Genomic DNA, 17,814 nt, shown 5'->3' with positions numbered 1-17,814 from the left:
TTAATGTAAAGCAACGCAACATCCTGGAAACTCACCAAAAATAAATACTTTGAGAGCTTCTAGAATAAAATGCGCTTGGGGGAGGAAAAAAATACACCACGACAATTTAAAAATAATATCTGCAGAGCAAGACATGCAGTACAACTCGCCGCCAAGGATCTGCTCGTCTGCCCAGAAGGGTTTGGTGGGGGAGCCTTTTAGCCACCCCAGCAAGACGCCTCCAGGTGCCGGAATCCTAGGGAGTGGGAATAGAGGCAAGCACCAGGGAAGCGGCGACGGGGATAAGGAAGGTGGGTATGGGGCTGGGGGGTACCTACCTCGGAAAAGGCATAGGACAGGTATCCAAACCCTAGCAGCAAAACACAAACCCAGGTCCTCATCGCGTCCGGGTGCACTTTAGACTCGGTGGGAACGCAGAGCTGCGGTGTAGGAGCTTCAGCCGGGCTCCAGTGGCGGCGAAATTCAGTACCATCCCTCAGGGAGAAAGACACTGTTGTGTATGCGCGTGTGTATGTGTGTGCGCGCGAGTGTGTGTGTGAGCGAGTGTGTGCCACTCCGGGATCCTCCTCGGCCGCTGGGGTGGGGGGTGGGGGGGAACTGGTGGAGGGGAGGAGGAAGGGGGGTTATTATTATTATTATTATTATTATATATAATTTTTTTGGTAGCTCCTGGATCCAGAGCCGCAGCCGTCTCTTTAGCTCCCCCCTCTCTCTTTCTCTCTCTCTAGCTCTGCTTTTTTGGCTTTAAGAGCAGACTAGCCGGTACTTCTGCATATTTGCTTAGATCAGACCGGAGTGAAACCCAAGGAATGGAACCGGAGCACCACCGCCGCGGCGGCTGAAACGCCCATCACCTGTCTGCTTGAGCCGGGGCTCGCCAGCTCCTTCCTTCTTCCTCCCCCACCCTCCCACAATATACTCGCCACCTCCGACTTACAGAGACGACGAAGAGCCCCCTAAACACTTCCCCTCCCCTCCCGTAACACCGCAGTTCTGCGCTGGGGCTGGGCTGCGTTCCGAAACGCTCCAGGTTCTCTCTCTCTCTACCAGTCTGCCAGCAGCCGGGGCTGGCCTCTGCCTGGGACTGGGACCTGCTCGCTGGATGCCCGTTTTCCCACACCACCCACTCCCCACAACGTTCTCCGCACTTCTCCTCCTCCTTCTTTTGGTCCTCCTCCTCCTCTCGCCTCCCTCCCCCTTTAGCTTGAGGTGGGGAAATACAGACAGCGCCGAGGGAAAAAGGGCAGCGCCAGATGGCAGCCTTCGCTGCCCGCTTTAAGTCCTCCTCCTTTCTCCTCCTCCCCGATGGCCAAAAGGAGAAAAAGGTTTTAAATCCCTGGGGCTAGACTGGATCAGACAGGAAAAAAAAAAATTTTTTTTTTTTTTTTTTCAAAAAGGAAGGGTGGTGGTAAACTCCTGGAGAGGTCTCAGGAGGTTGTGTTTGCTCCGCGCCTTGGCGAGTGTGTGAAATCGGACGAGCTACAGAGGAGGTGGTTATACCATTGGCACCCTCCCTCCCCATGGACCGCCTCCCTTCTCTCCCCTCCCCTCTTCTACTCTCCTTACCCCACCCCTTCCTTCTCTCCTCCCTCACTCCCCCCTCAACGAGCCTTCCCTTCCCTATAGTATTCCAGGCACCAAACCACCAACAAGTAGTGGGGGTTGGTTTCCTGCTGCGGCAGTGCATTCAGTCCTGCAACCCAGGCTCCAGCAGTGCAGCAGTTCCTGCTGCAATGCAAAGAGAGAGCCAGGCTTTGGGCAAAGGCAAGGGGGCAAGTGGGGAACGGGGCCGGACCCAGGAAAGAGGGTGAGTGGAACGAGAAGCCAGGGTTGAGATGGGATGCTGGGAGGATGGGGAAGACTCTTCTTCCCAAGTCGGGGTACTCCTGACTGCCCCCCCCCGTCCTTCTCTTTCCCTCTGCTCTGGTACCAGCCGCAATTCTGCGGCACCCAGGAGGGGAGGGAAAGGGAAATGAGGGAGCAGATCAGTCGCTGTCGCTTTCAGCCAAAGCCTTCAGAAAAGCCGGGAGCTTCTGCGCAAAGAAAAAAAGAAAATCCTTCACTCACTCTAACCTCATTCCGCCTTGCCTCCTAAAATATAGAAACCTGCGCCATTATTATCAGCTGGCCCCATCCTTCACAACCCCTCCCCCATATATAATTTCATGTACACACATTTATACACGTATGTACGCTACTCTAAAGATACGGAGGGGTATCTAGCCTTGTTAGCCGTGCAGCTGCGTTTGCGTTCTCGGCGCAGTGCGCAAAGGGGATGGTTGAGTGAGGGGATGCGGCTGCGGCTGATGACTAGCCCTTCCCTACCCGCCCCCCAACAAAAATCTGAAGGTAAAGTGAATGGGGCGAAACCCCTCCCTTCTAAAGGAACACACCTACCACCCCTACCCGTAGTCTACACCCCGTCTATTATTCCGACCCCCATCCCAATTTTCCGAATGTGAGAAACTGTCGGCTGGGGCTGAGAGCGGTGGGGAGGGTCAGGCACCGCGCCAGGTCGGGCAGCTCCAGCCTTTGATGCAAGCAGCTAGCTCTGCGCTAGGGCAGCCGCCGCCCTCGGGTCCAGCCCGGCAGGGAAGGGACGGTCCCCCAACCTCCCAGGCCTTTCTACACAACACTGTCCCCGTTTCCCCTTTGGGGAACACAAGCTGCACTAGGGCGTCAGTTCCACCACTGTTCTCAGTTGAGAACTTGATGGAGGAAAGGAGGCAGGCAGGGAGGTGGACGCCGGAGTCACGAACTCCCATATCGATTACTCTGGGATCTGAGAGGAGGAGAGAGGGTACTCGGGGCGGCGCTGTCAGGAGTCCCACCACCCCACCCCCAGCTGCCTAGGCCCAGAGCCACCGGCTTAGGTTGGCAGATGAGCTTCGGGGACTAGGAGGTAGCTTTAGGTGACGGCAGTTTGGGAGACCTCTTCAGCCCGAGGAGTTCAAAGTCAAAGCCTTGCTGGACTCCTAGGCCCCCACTACTTCCCTCCTCCCAGGAGTTTAATATGTTACGTATTAACCTAACCTGGGGCTAGGGTAGATTCTTCCCTTCCTATATATGACTTCGGTGTGGGGCTGGGACAAGAGAACCAGACACCTCGAAGTTTATACCAACGGTCGTCCCCAATTATTCACGTTTGAACTCACCCATTAAAAACATTAATATATGATCCTAGGGAGGAGAAAAGAACCTGCTATTGAGGTGGGAGGGGGCGGAGAACCGAGAGAAACGGTGCAGTTACTTGCCCTACTAGAATACTCAAACCTGGGCGCTGCTGAGCTGTTTCTGTCTTTCCCAAAGGGAATTCTTTTTTAAAGTCCATTCTAGAGTACTGACGTCAGTCCTAGGTGCCGGTCGAGCGACCCCCATCCGGGACCTCGATCCATTGAACTCATTGTGATTTAAATGGAGACCCCCAACGACTGAGAGAAAGAAATGCACCTTAATAGCAGAGCAAAGAATTTGGCTCCACCGAAAATCCCACCGAATTTAAGTGGATTAACTCCCTTAACCCAACCCGGAGAGCGATAACCATCGCTTAGCTAGACAATGGGCAGTAAAGGCGCAACCTACCAGCCCTTGGGCCTTTCATCTTCCTGGCTTCCCTGTTGGCCCATTTTCCCGCATTTCAAAAGACTGGCCCTTGAAGGCATTTTTCTTCTTTCGGCGGGACCCCAGACCGGAGGAACAACCCGTACTAAGGGTCTTTTTTTTTTTTTTTTACTCTATTTTCTGTCTTTACCTGTCTGTCTCTGTCTCTGTCTCTGTCTCTGTCTCTGTCTCTGTGTGTATCTCTTGTCTTTTCTCTGTCTTTCTATGTCTTAATCCGCCTTCTACAGTCAGTTCCTCTTTCCCTGTCCCCTAGTCACCAATAACACCCCAGGCCAAACAAGTGAGGGGGGAGGGGGGGTTGGGGGGAGTCACGGCTCTGTAGTGATGTAATAGATACTCTCAGGGTGGTCTATAAAGAGAGAGAAAGAGGAGGGAGAAAAACTTTGAAAGACTTGGAAGCACTTAAAAGAAAGACCCTTTTTTAGGATGGAAAACATTTCATCCAGTGAACAAGCATTTCCATATGTTTTATGATAAGAAGGGGATAGCCTTTAGAGGTTCATCCTCTCCAATGATACCCAGCTTGGGAGTAGAGGCGGGGTAAACTAGATTTACTCCAATTCTCCAATTCACTAGGCCTGGGGGTTAGGAAAGAGAGGAGACACAGGGTGATATCAAACTGAGGTGGAAAGTGATAGCTGAATTTTTTTTTAAATGCCTGAGCCAGTTTTAATCATTGGCTAGCAATTAAAAATAAAACCACGGCCCACGTTGTCATAGTAATAACAACAACAGCGATAGAGCTCTGAGTGTGGTAGTAAAAAACTTCTTTCAACAATGTGGGTCCCTCCAGCGTCGCTGCAGGGAAAAGCTCAGGGACTGAGGTGCCTTAGCTCTAGGTGCAGAAGCCCCCAGACCTTGCTAGGAACTGAACGGGTTGTCGCGAGGAGCTCCCGGAAGAGCTAGTGGAAAGAAAAGGAAAAGAAGTACCCCAAAGTGATTGGAATTTTATTTAGCCCCAGGATCTACTCACTAGATTTAGCCCCGGAGATTCGGGATTTCAGTTAATTAAGGACCCGATCTTCTTTTCCTGCTTACACCACCCCCTCTGCTCACTTTCCCGTCGTAGATGAAGGCACTTAATACCTTATATTTATCTAGCACATATCTTCCAATTCTCACCTTGGTTCACCCTTCAAAACACTCCGTAGGATAAATATATCCAGTTAAGGATTCTTTGCTTATTTTCAAGATTGGAAAACTCGAACCTAAGTTATGTGGCGAAGCCAGCCAGGATCAAAAGCCAGGAGTCTGGGTTTCTAGGATTTTTCACCCTCAACCTATTCCTACTCTCTCCACCTCCAAGCAAAACTCAAATTCCAGTTCCTAGCTAAGAATTTAAAAATCCACTAAGGTGAGGTTCTATCAAGTCCCGGACCCTTAAAAGTTAGGCACGAGGTGGGAAGGGAGTTCCTAACTCCCTGAATGCTATTTGAGAAGCCCGCAGACTTTTCAGCTTGGGTTAAATCTATTTTGTGCACCAAAATTCTACTCTCCCCTAGTCTATTAATCTACGGTAATTGATGTGGTCACATGTGCATTTCTCCTCCGGAGTCAAGTTACATTTCAAGCCGCTATTAGGCGGCTCAGATGGTTCACTGCAAATATTTGATAATGAAGCTAAATATATTTGAGTCCGAGGAGGCGTGGTCAAGGGATCCGTGGCTTTTGCTGGGAGGCCAGCGCCTCCCCATTGGTTCTTCTAAGCCATTGTATATTCCAGAGGAATACCACTTGGAATGAAAGGGTGGGCACTTCGAAAGCTGCCCCGGAAACAAAGCTGGGTGACACCTGGGCTTTCAATGGACTAGAGGTCCCAGACTCTTCCCCACCCCCACCCTCGCTCCATCCCAACACACATCTTCCAGGCTCTACATGATAATGCTAGCCCCGGATATCCAATGGGGGGCGGGGAGGTAAGGAGGGAAGTGGTGATGGGAAGGGGGAGGGGAGCAGTGCCCAAAAGAAATATGTTTAAGAGTTGAGAGACTTCTAAGGTTGCTAAAGGGATACTGAAATTTGTGTTACTCTTCCAGAAAATTGGGGTTTCGTGAGGGAAGAGGGGAAGATGATATTTTTTTAATGATGATTATTCAACTCGAAGATTACAAATTGCTGCTGAATAAAGCAAGGAATTTATTGGAGGACCGAGGTTTATGTGGCAAAGGTTATATGCCAATAAAAGACACTGAGCATTGTGTTCTGGATGCAAATGAAATGGCAGGTCTCGGGCTAGTTAGAGAGGCGAATGGCAGCTCCAGGGATTAGTTCCTCTCAAAGAGCTCCATTTGGATCCTTGAAAGCACCCAGGAATACATTTTATGCTGCTAGCATGTAGCGACACGCCAATTTCCCCATAATTAAGGTGAGTCAGGTGCTATAAATAGGTCTACTATGGGAAGTCAGCCCATCAGAAGGATGACTATTATATCCCCAACTTTCCCAGCAGAGCCTCCAAACAGGGAGTGAGGTGGAGTGGGAAGTAGCTTGCAAAAACTCAAGATATGGCACTAAGGGTGATAGATATTGAGAAGAGACTGGGAAAGGGAGCAGAGTTAGAAGAGAGGCCGGAATATCTCTCTGTATTAAAGTTTGGGGTACTGGATCAGGGTGAAGAAGAATTACAGTCATAAAATCATGAAGACACCTGTTACATCCAGTGGGCCTGGAGCTTGAGAATTCCAAGAGGGAGCCAATTTTATGCTTAAAAATCCATTTCCAGTCAAAGAGGTCAAGAAACCGAAGAAGGTTCTGAACAATTTGTAATGACTAGACACAACATTTTTTCCTTTATCTTTGGACAAGGATTTCTTAGTTCTGGGCAATTAATGAGAAAGTAGCCTTGGTTCACTTGGTAAACAGCTCCTTGAAGATCAAACGCGCTTTCTCCAAGTGTTAATTATGCTATCGTTATTAGTCTTATCAGCAGTGTAGATCAAGACTTTCCAGTTAGTGTCTCCCACAGAAGAGGAGATAAAGTAGGGAAGTCTCTGGAGCTCGGAGGGAGCAGGAATGGTTCCTAAGGGGCAAGAGGGCAAAGGCTTTCCTCTCTTGGGGAAGGCAGAGATGGGGAAGTATAGAGGGCCTCCAGCTTGGAGCTCCAGTGGGAGAAATGGAAAGGGGGGGCCAGGGAAGGGACCAACCACCGCTGGCAAATTCTCTTTAACACCCTCTGGTGAAAACAGATTTCTCTCCCACACCCCCTCTTTCTCTTCTCCAGGGCAAACTTCACAATCGCTCTGGCTGGCCCCACCTCCCCCTCACTACCCTAAAATAAACCTTTACACCTAATGAAAATAAATTCCAAATGAAAACAGGTGCTGTCTTCATCTGAATATTCCCCCACCCTCACCCCAGCTACATTCTTAGTCTTTCCCAGCCTGTTCTGGAGGGGAGCTCTCCAGCACACTGATAACCTGCAGCAGATGACCTGGCCTGTAACTTTGTGACTATTATCCAGCCTTTCTCTGCTAGAGAGAGAGAGGACCAGTGAAAGGATGAACTTGGAGAGATGGTCACTTTCAACTCTTAAAACATCTAGCTTTAACAAAACTCAGTTCGAGGGCCACTTTGGGTATGAGGCCTTTCATGATTGTCCAAAATCCATACCTTGCATTTGTTTTCTACATATCCTCTATATACTTATGAGTATCTGTTGTTTCCCCTCATCTAGACTGTAAGCTCCATGAGGGCAGCCTCTGCTTCAGTATATGTGTTTTCATATCCACAGTATCCAGCCTGGTACAACAAATGCTCTTTGATGGGTTAAACGATGCCCTGTTAGACTCTTGAGGAAGAACGAGGAAGCTTCAGGCCTGAATCTGGCTTTTAAAGACCGTATAATCTATTTGGAGACCCAATGTTCCTCAGCATATATACATGTACAAGGTCTGTGCTGGTTTAACCCATTGTTAAGCCTTAATATTAGTACTACAGGATCTCAGAGAAGAGGAGGTAATTCTAGGCAGGGAAGGATTTGTAAAGATGAAATTTGATCATTTGGACAAGGACTTTGAAGGATGAATAGGACTCCATAGCTCAATGAGGAAGGGAAAGACATTACAAGTGGTCAAAACTCTGGAATTGGGGGCAGCTAGATGGCTCAGTGGATTGAGAGCTAGGCCTAAAGAAGGGAGGTCCTGGGTTCAAATGTGACCTTAAACATTTCCTGTGTGACCCTGGGCAAGTCACTTAACCCCCCACTGCCTAGATCTTATGGCTCCTCTGCCTTAGAACCCAATACATAATATTGATTCTAAGAAGGTAAAGTTTAAAAAACAAAACAAAACTCTGGAATGAATATGGAAGGGGTTTGAATACTTTGGGGCAATGATCTTTATTCATACCATAAAGACCCCTGACTAAGACATTAGTGACATCTGAGGGGAAGAAAAGTAACATTTAGTCATCCTGTGGCTTTGGGTCTGAGTGTTAGGAAATAGACACACCACAACAGGAATCATTAAAAAAAAAAAAAAAAAAACCACTACCAAATGAATCATATGGCTTTCCCTCCTGGCCTACAGATTTATAATGTCTCTTAAAAGTAAAAATAATTCACACTGTTCAATGCCAACCTAAGACTGCAGTCAAGTCAAATCAAAGCTTGTTTGTGCTGTACAAATGGGGATGAGAATTATTTTCATCCCTGGAGGGAAGGCAGTGAAAAGGGTAAATAAGTAGGAAAAGGTGGTACATGGCAATGTGCCCATTTCTAGGATTAAGAGAAGGGAGAGGAAGACAAAAGAAATTTCTCTATGGTCTGCTTCAAAAGACCATTGATCAGGAATCAGGAGATTCAGGTTATTTGTTATCCTGACCCTCTGCCAAGAGGATCCAAAAATATTAGAGTCTAAGGCAATATAACCCACCTCCTCTTCCCATGCTATAGTTAAGGAAATAGCCAAGAAAGCATCTTGATACAATGGAAAGAGTCCTGGGTTTAGAGTCAGAGTGCCAGGTTTCAGATCTCGGATCTCAGCTCTCTCATTTACCACCTATGTGACCTGAGACAAGTTGCTTAAGTTTTCTCATCTGTAAAATGAATGCCATGAACTAGGTGGCCTCGAAAGGTCTCTTCCACCTCTAAGCCTAAATTCTATGAAATAAGCTCTATAAAACATTACCACAAATTCTACAGAAGGATTTGTAAATTTGTGGTCAAATCACTTCATCTCTGTAGGGCTTCTTTCTCCTTTGTAAAAGAATGGTAGAGGGGGTAGCTGGGTGGTTCAGTGGATTGAGAGCCAGGCCTAGAAACAGGAGGTCCTAGGTTCAAATCTGGCCTCAGACACTTCCTAGCTGTGTGACCCTGGGCAAGTCACTTGACTCCCATTGCTTAGCCCTTACCACTCTTCTGCCTTGGAGCCAATACACAGTATTATCTAAGTCTAAGACAGAAGGTAAAGGTTTAAAAAAAAAAAAGAATGGTGCAAGGAATTATGATCTTAGGATCTTTCTTATTTTGGGAAACAAGTACATCTCACCTTCAGGTTTCCCAGCTTTGATTAAAGATTTGTTCATTGACCACAAGGATCAAGCAATGAACCAGCAGCCTTACAAATACTCTCTCTCCTTGGCCACTGATAATGTATTGAAAAAACAAAAGCTTATTTAAAAAAGTGTTCTGGTATGAAAATATGTATTGCATGATAGCACATGTATAACATATCAAATTTCTTACTGTCTCAGGAAGGGCAAGAGGAAGGAGGGAGAGAATCTGGCTCACAAAATGTCAAAAAAGAAATGTTAAAAATTATCTCTGCAAGTAATTGGGGGGAAATGCAATAAAATATTACTGGAGGGAAAAAAAAATATTCTGGCAGCTGGGTGGCCTGTCCCTGGAATTTCTACTGCTAAGGAAGCCAAGGCTGGTAGATGACTTGAGTTCAGAAATTCTGAGCTGTAATAAGCCCAAAGCCAATTGGAAGTTTGTTGCTAACATGATGTGCCCTCAGGAGGGGAAGGCCACCAGTGACCAACTAAGAAGGGGTGAATTGACCCAAAATGGAACAGATGAAAGCTTTGATGCCAATCAGTACTGCGATTGGGTCTCTGAGTGGCACCTGCACTTCCAACCTGGGTGAGCTAGGGAAATCCAGTTTCAAAAAAGAAAGAAAGAAATATGCTGAGGTCAGGCACCAGACCAGAAGGGCAAGATATTTTTTAAAATCTATTTAAAGTCTCACCTGTAAAAGGGGGAGGGGGAGAGGAGAAGATTAGATCCCCTTCCGGCTCTAATGTTCTTTGGTTCTATGATTCATCTCTTCCTGGGACACCGTGCTAATTTGAGAAGGGCAAATGTGTTTAAGGAAAGATACAGCCCTCTTACATTTTTTTTTCCTGGCTGGTGAGGGAACTGTCCATTCCACCTTCTGCATGACATATGGGTATTTCCTAGCTCCTGCTTCCAGAAGCCAAAGGGGTCCCCTGGCCTGAAAGTTGATGTAAGGAAATTACATTCCTCTTAAATAAGCACTTTGGCCCAAAATATAACCTGTTCCCAGCCTGGGTCTGAAGCCAGCATGTTTATGGTGATGGATTGCTGCTTCCTTAATGGGTTTGGAATCAGCAGTTGTTACCCAGTGGCCCTTCCACAGGATGGGAAAGAAGTTTGTTGAGATATACACAAATTCATTTCAGAGACAGAACCAGAGTCAAACAAGGAAAGAGAGAGCCAGATCATATCAACTAAACTAGAGTGGTAAATGATGTGTCCTGGAGCAAATTTGATCAGTGAAAGCTCTGCTAAATGAATGCCATTATTAAATTAAATGGGAGGGGCAGCTAGGTGGTACAGTGGACAGAGTGCCAGGCCTGGAGTCAGGAGGACTTGGGTTCAAATCCGACCTCAGATACTTCTTAGTTGTGTGACCCTGAGCAAGTTGCTTAACCCCATTTGTCTTATCTTTCTGTCCAAGAGTTGTTTTTAGGACAGAAAGCAAGGGTTATTTTTTAAAAAATTAAATGAGCATATCAAGACCAAACATTTAATGAGTGTCTACAATGTGCAAGGCATGGTATGGTACTGGTGTTGGGGAATCTGGGAGCTGGGGGATGTGGTTAGGCATGGTCCCCACCCTAAAGCAGCATGAAATCTAGCTGGAGACTAGGTTGGACAGCCAAAGGTGGCAGATTTCCACAGTTTAAGACTAAGGAAATGTTTAAAAGTTCCAGAATAATACCTGTACTAAGTACTCTAGGAAAGAAGTGGAGGGAGAGATCAGGCAGAGTGATCAGGGAAGCTTTCCCATGTGCCCTATCATAGGCAGTAGTTTCCTAGGATCATAGATTTAGAATTACAACATCCAGGTTCTCCTCAGGTTACAGAAGAGCAAACTGAGACACAGAGAGGTGAGTGACTTTTCCGGAGTCACACAGGAAGTAACTGGGAGAACTTGTATTTGAACCTAGGTCTTTTGATTCAGAACCCAGAGTCCTTTCTGCTAACACCATACTACTTCTCCCAAACTATGGAAGGAACTGAGATAAGGTTCATATGGAGCATCCATCCTCTTGGCTCTGCCCAGTAACTTTCTATTAGATTCTGTGTAAGTGTCCTCTTTGCTATTTGCTGGTGCTGTTGCTGGTGGTTGGAGGTCTACTGGTGTGGACCTGTGAGTTCATTCATGAAAGAAACTCCTGGTAAGGAAATTCTCTTCACCTATGCACATCGGGCAACTTTTCTTCAACTTACACCGCTGCTATGTATACACTTAAAATGTACACAGTTAATGGGGAAGAGGGGACACTAAGAAATCAATAATATAGTAACATTAATAATTATTGATCATTACATATCAACATTTTAATAAAAGTAATTTTATTGATTTACTTTCATTTGTTTTCACTAGTATTTATTAATATCAAAATAATGACAGTGACATTAATACTAAAGTTAATATGTTAAGATGATATATGATGCATAATAATATTGTAATTATATACAATAATAATAATAATAATAATAATAACTAGCAATGACATAGCCCTAAGGTTTGCAAAGCACCCAGAGTCACCTAGATAGCATACATCAGAGGGAAGACTTGAACCCAGGGCTTCCTGACTCCAAAACCAGCTTTCTATCCACATGCCAGTGGAATAAAACTTTGGATCTAGAGATAGGAAGACCTGTGTTCATATCTGACCTACTTGCTAGCTGTGTGATCCTAGGCAAGTCACTTAACCCTGTTTGCCTCAGTTTCCCATCTATAAAATGAGCCAGAGGAGAAAAAGGCAAACCATTCTTATATCTTTACCAAGAAAATCCCCAAAGTGGTCATGAAGAGTCCAATGTCACTAAATTATAACAGAACTATCTAGATTCAGGACAGGGTAGGGGGTAAAGAGAAATAGGAGATTAGATGGGACCCCTGCCCTTTTGTATTTTAAAGTCTAATGGAGAGGGCCAGCTAAATTGCTCAGTGGATTGGAAATCCTGGATTTAAATTTGGCATCAGATACTCCCTAACTGTGTGACCCAGGGCAAGTCACTTAACTCCAACTGTCTAGTAGAATTGCTCTTAAGACAGAAAGTAAAGGTTAAAGAAAAAAAATTCTAGTGGAGGAGAAGTGTGTGCGTACATACACTCACTCATTTATGTTCATGTACTTTGATTTTACCTAATACAGTCTCAGAAACTAGAGAAGGCCTTGGATTCCCTAGGTAAAAAACCCCAGGATTTTATAGTTAGGGAAATGGGGAATAAACATTCCTTCCCCTTCCTTCCTTTGGGATGCAGAACTTGTTTACCTTATGCAAAATCCCAAAGATTGAAATTTTGAATAATGCCATCCTGAATAATGCAATCTAATTCAGCCCTCCAGAAGAGAAGCTGCACTTTAGATAAAATGGCTGGGACTCCAAGGCCATTCCCTCCGTTATTCAAATGTTAACTAACAATACCAGACAGTGCCAGGCTCAGTGCCAAAAGATGAGGGAAAGAGATCATAACAGGTAATGTGGCCAGAGATAGCTTCGAAGATAGTTCCAACTGAGGGCAAATAGGTGGGTTGGGAGCCAGACCTAGAGACAGGAAGTCTAGGGTTCAAATCTGACCTCAGACACTTCCTAGTTGTATGACCCTGGACGAGTCACTTAACCCCCATTACTTAAATCTTACTCTTCTTCTACGTTAGAGCCAATACATATTATCATTTCTAGAATGGAAGGGAAAGGTTTTTTTGCCTTAGAAGCTTCTTCCATTGTACCACATCCCCCTTTCAGGGATCGAACTCAGGACCTTCAGCTTATGAGACTGACATGCTGCTTACTGCACTAAAGAATCACTTAGCTTTACCCTAGGGTCCATTATTCAGTCTACAACTGCTAGCTTGAGATTCCCTTCAGGATGGATTTTCATGGGAACTGGGAACGAGCACAAGCTTTGGGGGTCTCCAACCTGCAAGCTATTCCTAAAACTTGGGGTTCATCAGATCTCACTAGGCCACAAGTTTGGGGTCTCTAGATTCCATGTCAACAGGTTTGAGGTGCTTTTTTAAAAAATACCTCCAATTTGCCTTATTTTCTCAAGTTACTGACATGAATAGTTATCCCCTTGCCTGTGGTTTCTCATTCATCACTTTAGACCTGGACACTCTAGTCAGTAGCCATTTATCAAGCACCTAGTATATACAAAGAAACATGACAGCAAGTGGAAGAGAGAAAACTAAGGAGGACACGTCCCTGTCCTCATGGAACCCACAGTCTAGCAGGGAGAAGACATTTGCAAAAACAGGAAGGAATAGCAGAGGATGTGATAATAGTCCCAGGAAGACATAAAGTGCCACCTGAGATGTGAAGAAGAAAGATCATTTCTCTGTTATAGACAGTCTGGACTACTAGCTATTTCCTCTATATCACATTTCACCTCCCATCTCTTTTTTTGTCTTTGCAATGTGATCCCTGTTAGGGGTTAGAGTTATCTCCCCCTTGAAATTGTTTTCCTGGAGCTCACGTCAATATGTTGCTATTGTGCCTGATGTTACTTTATATATACACTTTATATGAATGAGTGAAGCATTTATTAAGTATGGATGGAATGATGGGTTTGGAATCAGGAAGACTCATCTTCCTGAGTTGGCATCAGGCCTCAGACACTTAGTAACTGTGTGACCCTGAGCAAGTCACTTTACCCTGTTTGTCTCAGTTTCCTCAATTGTAATAAAATGAGCTGGAGAAGGAAATGGCGACTTCCTCCAGAGTTTTTGTCAAGAAAACCCCAAATGGAGTCCCTGAAGAGTTGGAAAAGACTGAAATTCCCGAACAACTGCAACAAAGTATTTGTTAAATAAAGCATTTATTAAGCACTTCTATGTTCAATGTACTGTACCAAGCACTGGAGATACAAATTGAAAAGTAAGACAATCCAGACTCTTAAAGAGCTCACATTCTAATGGAGATAACCTACTTAGAAGGTTTTAGCTGCAAGTCAGATGGAAATGAGGAAATGAGGGAGATGTGGCCTTAGGTTACATGGCAAAACAGATGCTAATCCCTCTTCTTTATTGTCATGATATTTAATGTGTGAATGCTACATTCCCTTCCTCCCTCTCTCCCTGGCTGTCCTTGAGCCCAAGGACTATTTTGGTTTTGTTCTTGTTTTTCTAGAATCTGGTAAGGTGCCCCACACATAGAACATCCTTAATAGATTGATGCTTATAAAATTGAATTTCCACCTGGGGACTATACAATCCAGGAAGACATCATTCACAAACAAGGTGACATCTGGAATAGCTACTTGATCATTGTTTTATAAGACCAGAGATTTAGATATAGAAGGGAGACTTTAGAGATCAGTGAGTTTTACAAATGAAGAAACTGAGGTCCAGAGAAACTCAATGACTTGCCCAGGGTCACACAGCTGGTAGTATGCAAGGCAGGTCTTCCTGACTCCAGCTCCAGGACTCTGACTCTCCTCTAATTAATATGCCATCTCTCTTCTCAGGTACTTGAAATCACCTATTTTCAAAATTCTCCTTAATTTCCTCTATGATATCTTCATAAGGAAGAACTTCTAAAAGAATAATTCTTTTATATAGCACTATACAAGCAAAGCACTTTTAAAAAATGCCTGTGTTCAAGCTCAATAGGACAAGCATTATATTCACCTACCGATGAGAAGACTGGTTTAGAATGGCTAAAATACTTGTCTTCAATCCAGTCCAATTGAATAAGTATTTATTAAAAGCCTAAAAGGTCTAAGCACTGGAATAGGCTCTTTGCATTCAAAGATAAAACAACATGGTCCCTGCCCTCTAGGAGTTTTTATTTTTTTAAAACCCTTTTACCTTCTGTCTTAGAATCAATACTGTGTATTGGTTCCAAGGCAGAAGAGCAGTGAAGGCTAGATAATTGGGGTTAAGTGACTTGCCCAGGGTCACATAGCTAGGAAAAAGTGTCTGAGGTCACATTTGAACCCAGGACCTCCTGTCTCTCACTGAGCTACCCAGATGCTCCCTAGGAGTTTATATTCTTATAGTCACTCAGATTTTAAAAGGTAAGAGCCAATATTTGAACCCAAGTTCCTTCCAACGCTTCCAGGTTTTTTTACAACTCTTGACTGCCTCTCTTCAGGAACAGAAAAGATATCAAATGGATCTGGATGGTTTGGACCAGGCGCTGCCAATCATACATGCCAAAGGTAATTTTAAATGTCCCCGTAGGAGTCGGCTCTTAACAAAATTCTGGAGGCTAGCATTGTCTTTGGCAGCCTCCTATCTCCCCAATCAGCACCCCTTTTCCCAGGTGCCTCCCATCTCCAGAGGCACCTTTCCTGTGTCCCATTCTTTCTCTCTTTTGGCAGTCGGCAAACCCAGGCTAAAATATAGTTTACATTTGCCCACTCCCAAGAGTATGTATATTCTTAAAGGGTATTCTTTTATTCTTAAAGATGGTAGGCTTAACCTTTGCCCTACCCTTCTCTCATCTGGGAATGAACAAATGAAGACTTGGCCAGCCTGTCTCAGAAAGGCTGCCAAGCTCTCGTTTAGACATTCCCGGGCCTTAAGGCAGGGGACTAGCTCAAATGATTTTTCCAGATTCCTTCTAGCTATAGAATTCTGTTGTTCTGTAGCATGTTATTCTTAAGAAACTTTGCAATCATAGTCTTTAAATCATATTATTACATTGTTATGAAACAAGGTTTTCCGTGCCTAACCAAATGAGCCAAAACAACTAGCCTCACCCTAGTTCTTCACAATATATGACCTTGGGCAAGTCATTTAATCTCTGGGTCTCCAGGATCTTCTATTCCTACTCACTCATTTGACAAATGGGGAAATTCAAGTCTCTTCCCATCTTAACATTCTGTGGTTCTCAGGGTGTCGATTTTTGCCCCAGCCATTCCAAATTTAGCCCTCAGTCACTTTTTTGGTGTGATACTGGACTAATAAATCCAGCTATTGACCCTGGCAGAGAGCTGGCTCTCCATTGAAATCAATAGGAGAATCAATAGCCGGATACAGCCTTCCAAGTGGAGTCTGCTTTTTATTGAAGTCTGATCCCTCTAGTGTAGACCTGAGTGCTCTTCCTAAATGGCCAGTCATGCCTGGCAGGCAACAAATTATAAATAATTCTGTTCTCAAAAGATCGGGCTCTCACCCATCACTGATGGAGGCATAAAAAATGTTTGCAATCAAAACCCGTGGAAAGCACGCTGCCATTCCATCCTGGGGAAAGGGAAAAAACAAAAATCTTTCCATTAGTAAACATTAGGTTTCAGTCCTGTGCTAGACCAATGTCCATAATTCCCACCAACACTAACAGGAGGTGGGGAATCATATTAATAAAAACAGCAATCACATTTATATAGCCCTGCGCCATGGAGAGAAGAAGGCCTGGATCTAACATTTCAAAATGACAGGAATCCTTTGCTTTTACAAAAGGATCTTCTTTTTTGTGGCTCAGTCATTTCAGTCGTGTCTGATTCTTCTTGAGCCATTTTGGGTGTTCTGGTCAAAGATGGTAGAGTAGTTTGCCATTTCCTTCTCCAACTCATTTTACAGATGTGGAAACTGAGGCACAACATTCAGTGACTAGTTAGCTCAGAGTCATACAATGTCTGATTTGAGTCATACAATGTCCTGACTTGAGGCTGGCACTCTATCCACTGCGCCACCTAGCTGCTCCTTTCACAAGTAGAGTCTTGCTATGATCTGGTAGAGTAAAATTCCTCTTTAGCATCCTCCTAGAGGGCAGGGACTGTTTTCATTTTCTTTTTCCTTCACTTTTCTCAGTTTACTCTCCAGATGCTCTTCCTCCCTTCTCCTGCCTCACTTTCAGGCCCTCCTTCCTGTTTTAGCATCACCTATTAGAATGTGGGGTAGCCAGGTGGCTCAGTGGATAGAAGGCAAGGCCTGAAATCAGGAAGACTCATCTTTCAGATACTTACTAGGTGTGTGACCCTGGTTTGCCTCAGTTTCCTCATCTGTAAAATGAGCTAGAGAAGAGAATGGCAAATTAATCCAGTATCCTTGCCAAGAAAATCCCAAATGGGGTCATAAAGAGTTGGAGCCAACAGAGTGAAGGACGATAATGAGAATGTGAGCTCCTGGAGAGTAGGGAATCTTTTGTTGTCTTGTACTTCTATCCCTAGCACTTAATACAATGCCTTGCACACAGCAAGTGTCTAATAAGTGTTTTATTTAGACATCTACCTCTCTACAAAGACTAACTCAGTAGGTACTTAATAAATTCTTATTACACTCTCTGCCAACAACAGATCATCACCTGTTTCACAATTTATGGTCTTAGAGAATTGCCTAGGCCACTGAAAAGTTAATAAACTTGTCCTAGGAAATCCAGTCAGAATGAATCAGAGATAGGATTTGAACCAAAGTCTCACTGATTACTTACTGATTCTGAAGCCGAGACCCTCTAGCTACTATATACCATGTGGTTCCTTTCCTTTGTAAGTCTTTTAGCAGATCACTACTAGGCCCCTCTCTCAACCCAGATCTGTAGAATCTTATTAGCTTATAGGGAAAGAGATTCCTATAGCCAGCTCTATCCAGCTTGTATAATATGCCAGGCAATTAGAAATGTTTCCAGGAAGTAGATTGAGACTTCCTGAAACATTAAATTGATGATGGATAAACCTGGCTGGGAAAGGCTAGACCAGCTAATGATGTTAATCAGATCTGACTGCTAATGACTATTTGCTGTTGCTAAGGTAAGCAATGGCTTCCAGAAGT

The 17,814-nt window shown here is 44.7% G+C and overlaps 1 protein-coding gene across 2 annotated transcripts in view; it reads right to left on the bottom strand.

The window, feature by feature from the left end:
- PDGFA (platelet derived growth factor subunit A) overlaps positions 1–904 on the bottom strand; it is a 50,181-nt gene extending 49,277 nt beyond the window's left edge. For both annotated transcript variants that reach the window (XM_044660129.1, XM_044660133.1), the window contains exon 1: positions 318–904. In XM_044660129.1, coding sequence (XP_044516064.1) covers positions 318–380 — 63 coding nt within the window. In that variant the 5' untranslated portion in view covers positions 381–904. The remainder of the gene's footprint in view (positions 1–317) is intronic.
- Between the last annotated feature and the right edge of the window lie 16,910 nt (positions 905–17,814).

Source organism: Gracilinanus agilis, chromosome 1, assembly GCF_016433145.1.
Source record: "Gracilinanus agilis isolate LMUSP501 chromosome 1, AgileGrace, whole genome shotgun sequence".
Lineage (NCBI taxonomy): Eukaryota > Metazoa > Chordata > Mammalia > Didelphimorphia > Didelphidae > Gracilinanus > Gracilinanus agilis.
The sequence above is the reverse complement of the archived record's forward strand: the minus strand, read 5'-3'. Positions and strand labels throughout refer to the sequence as shown.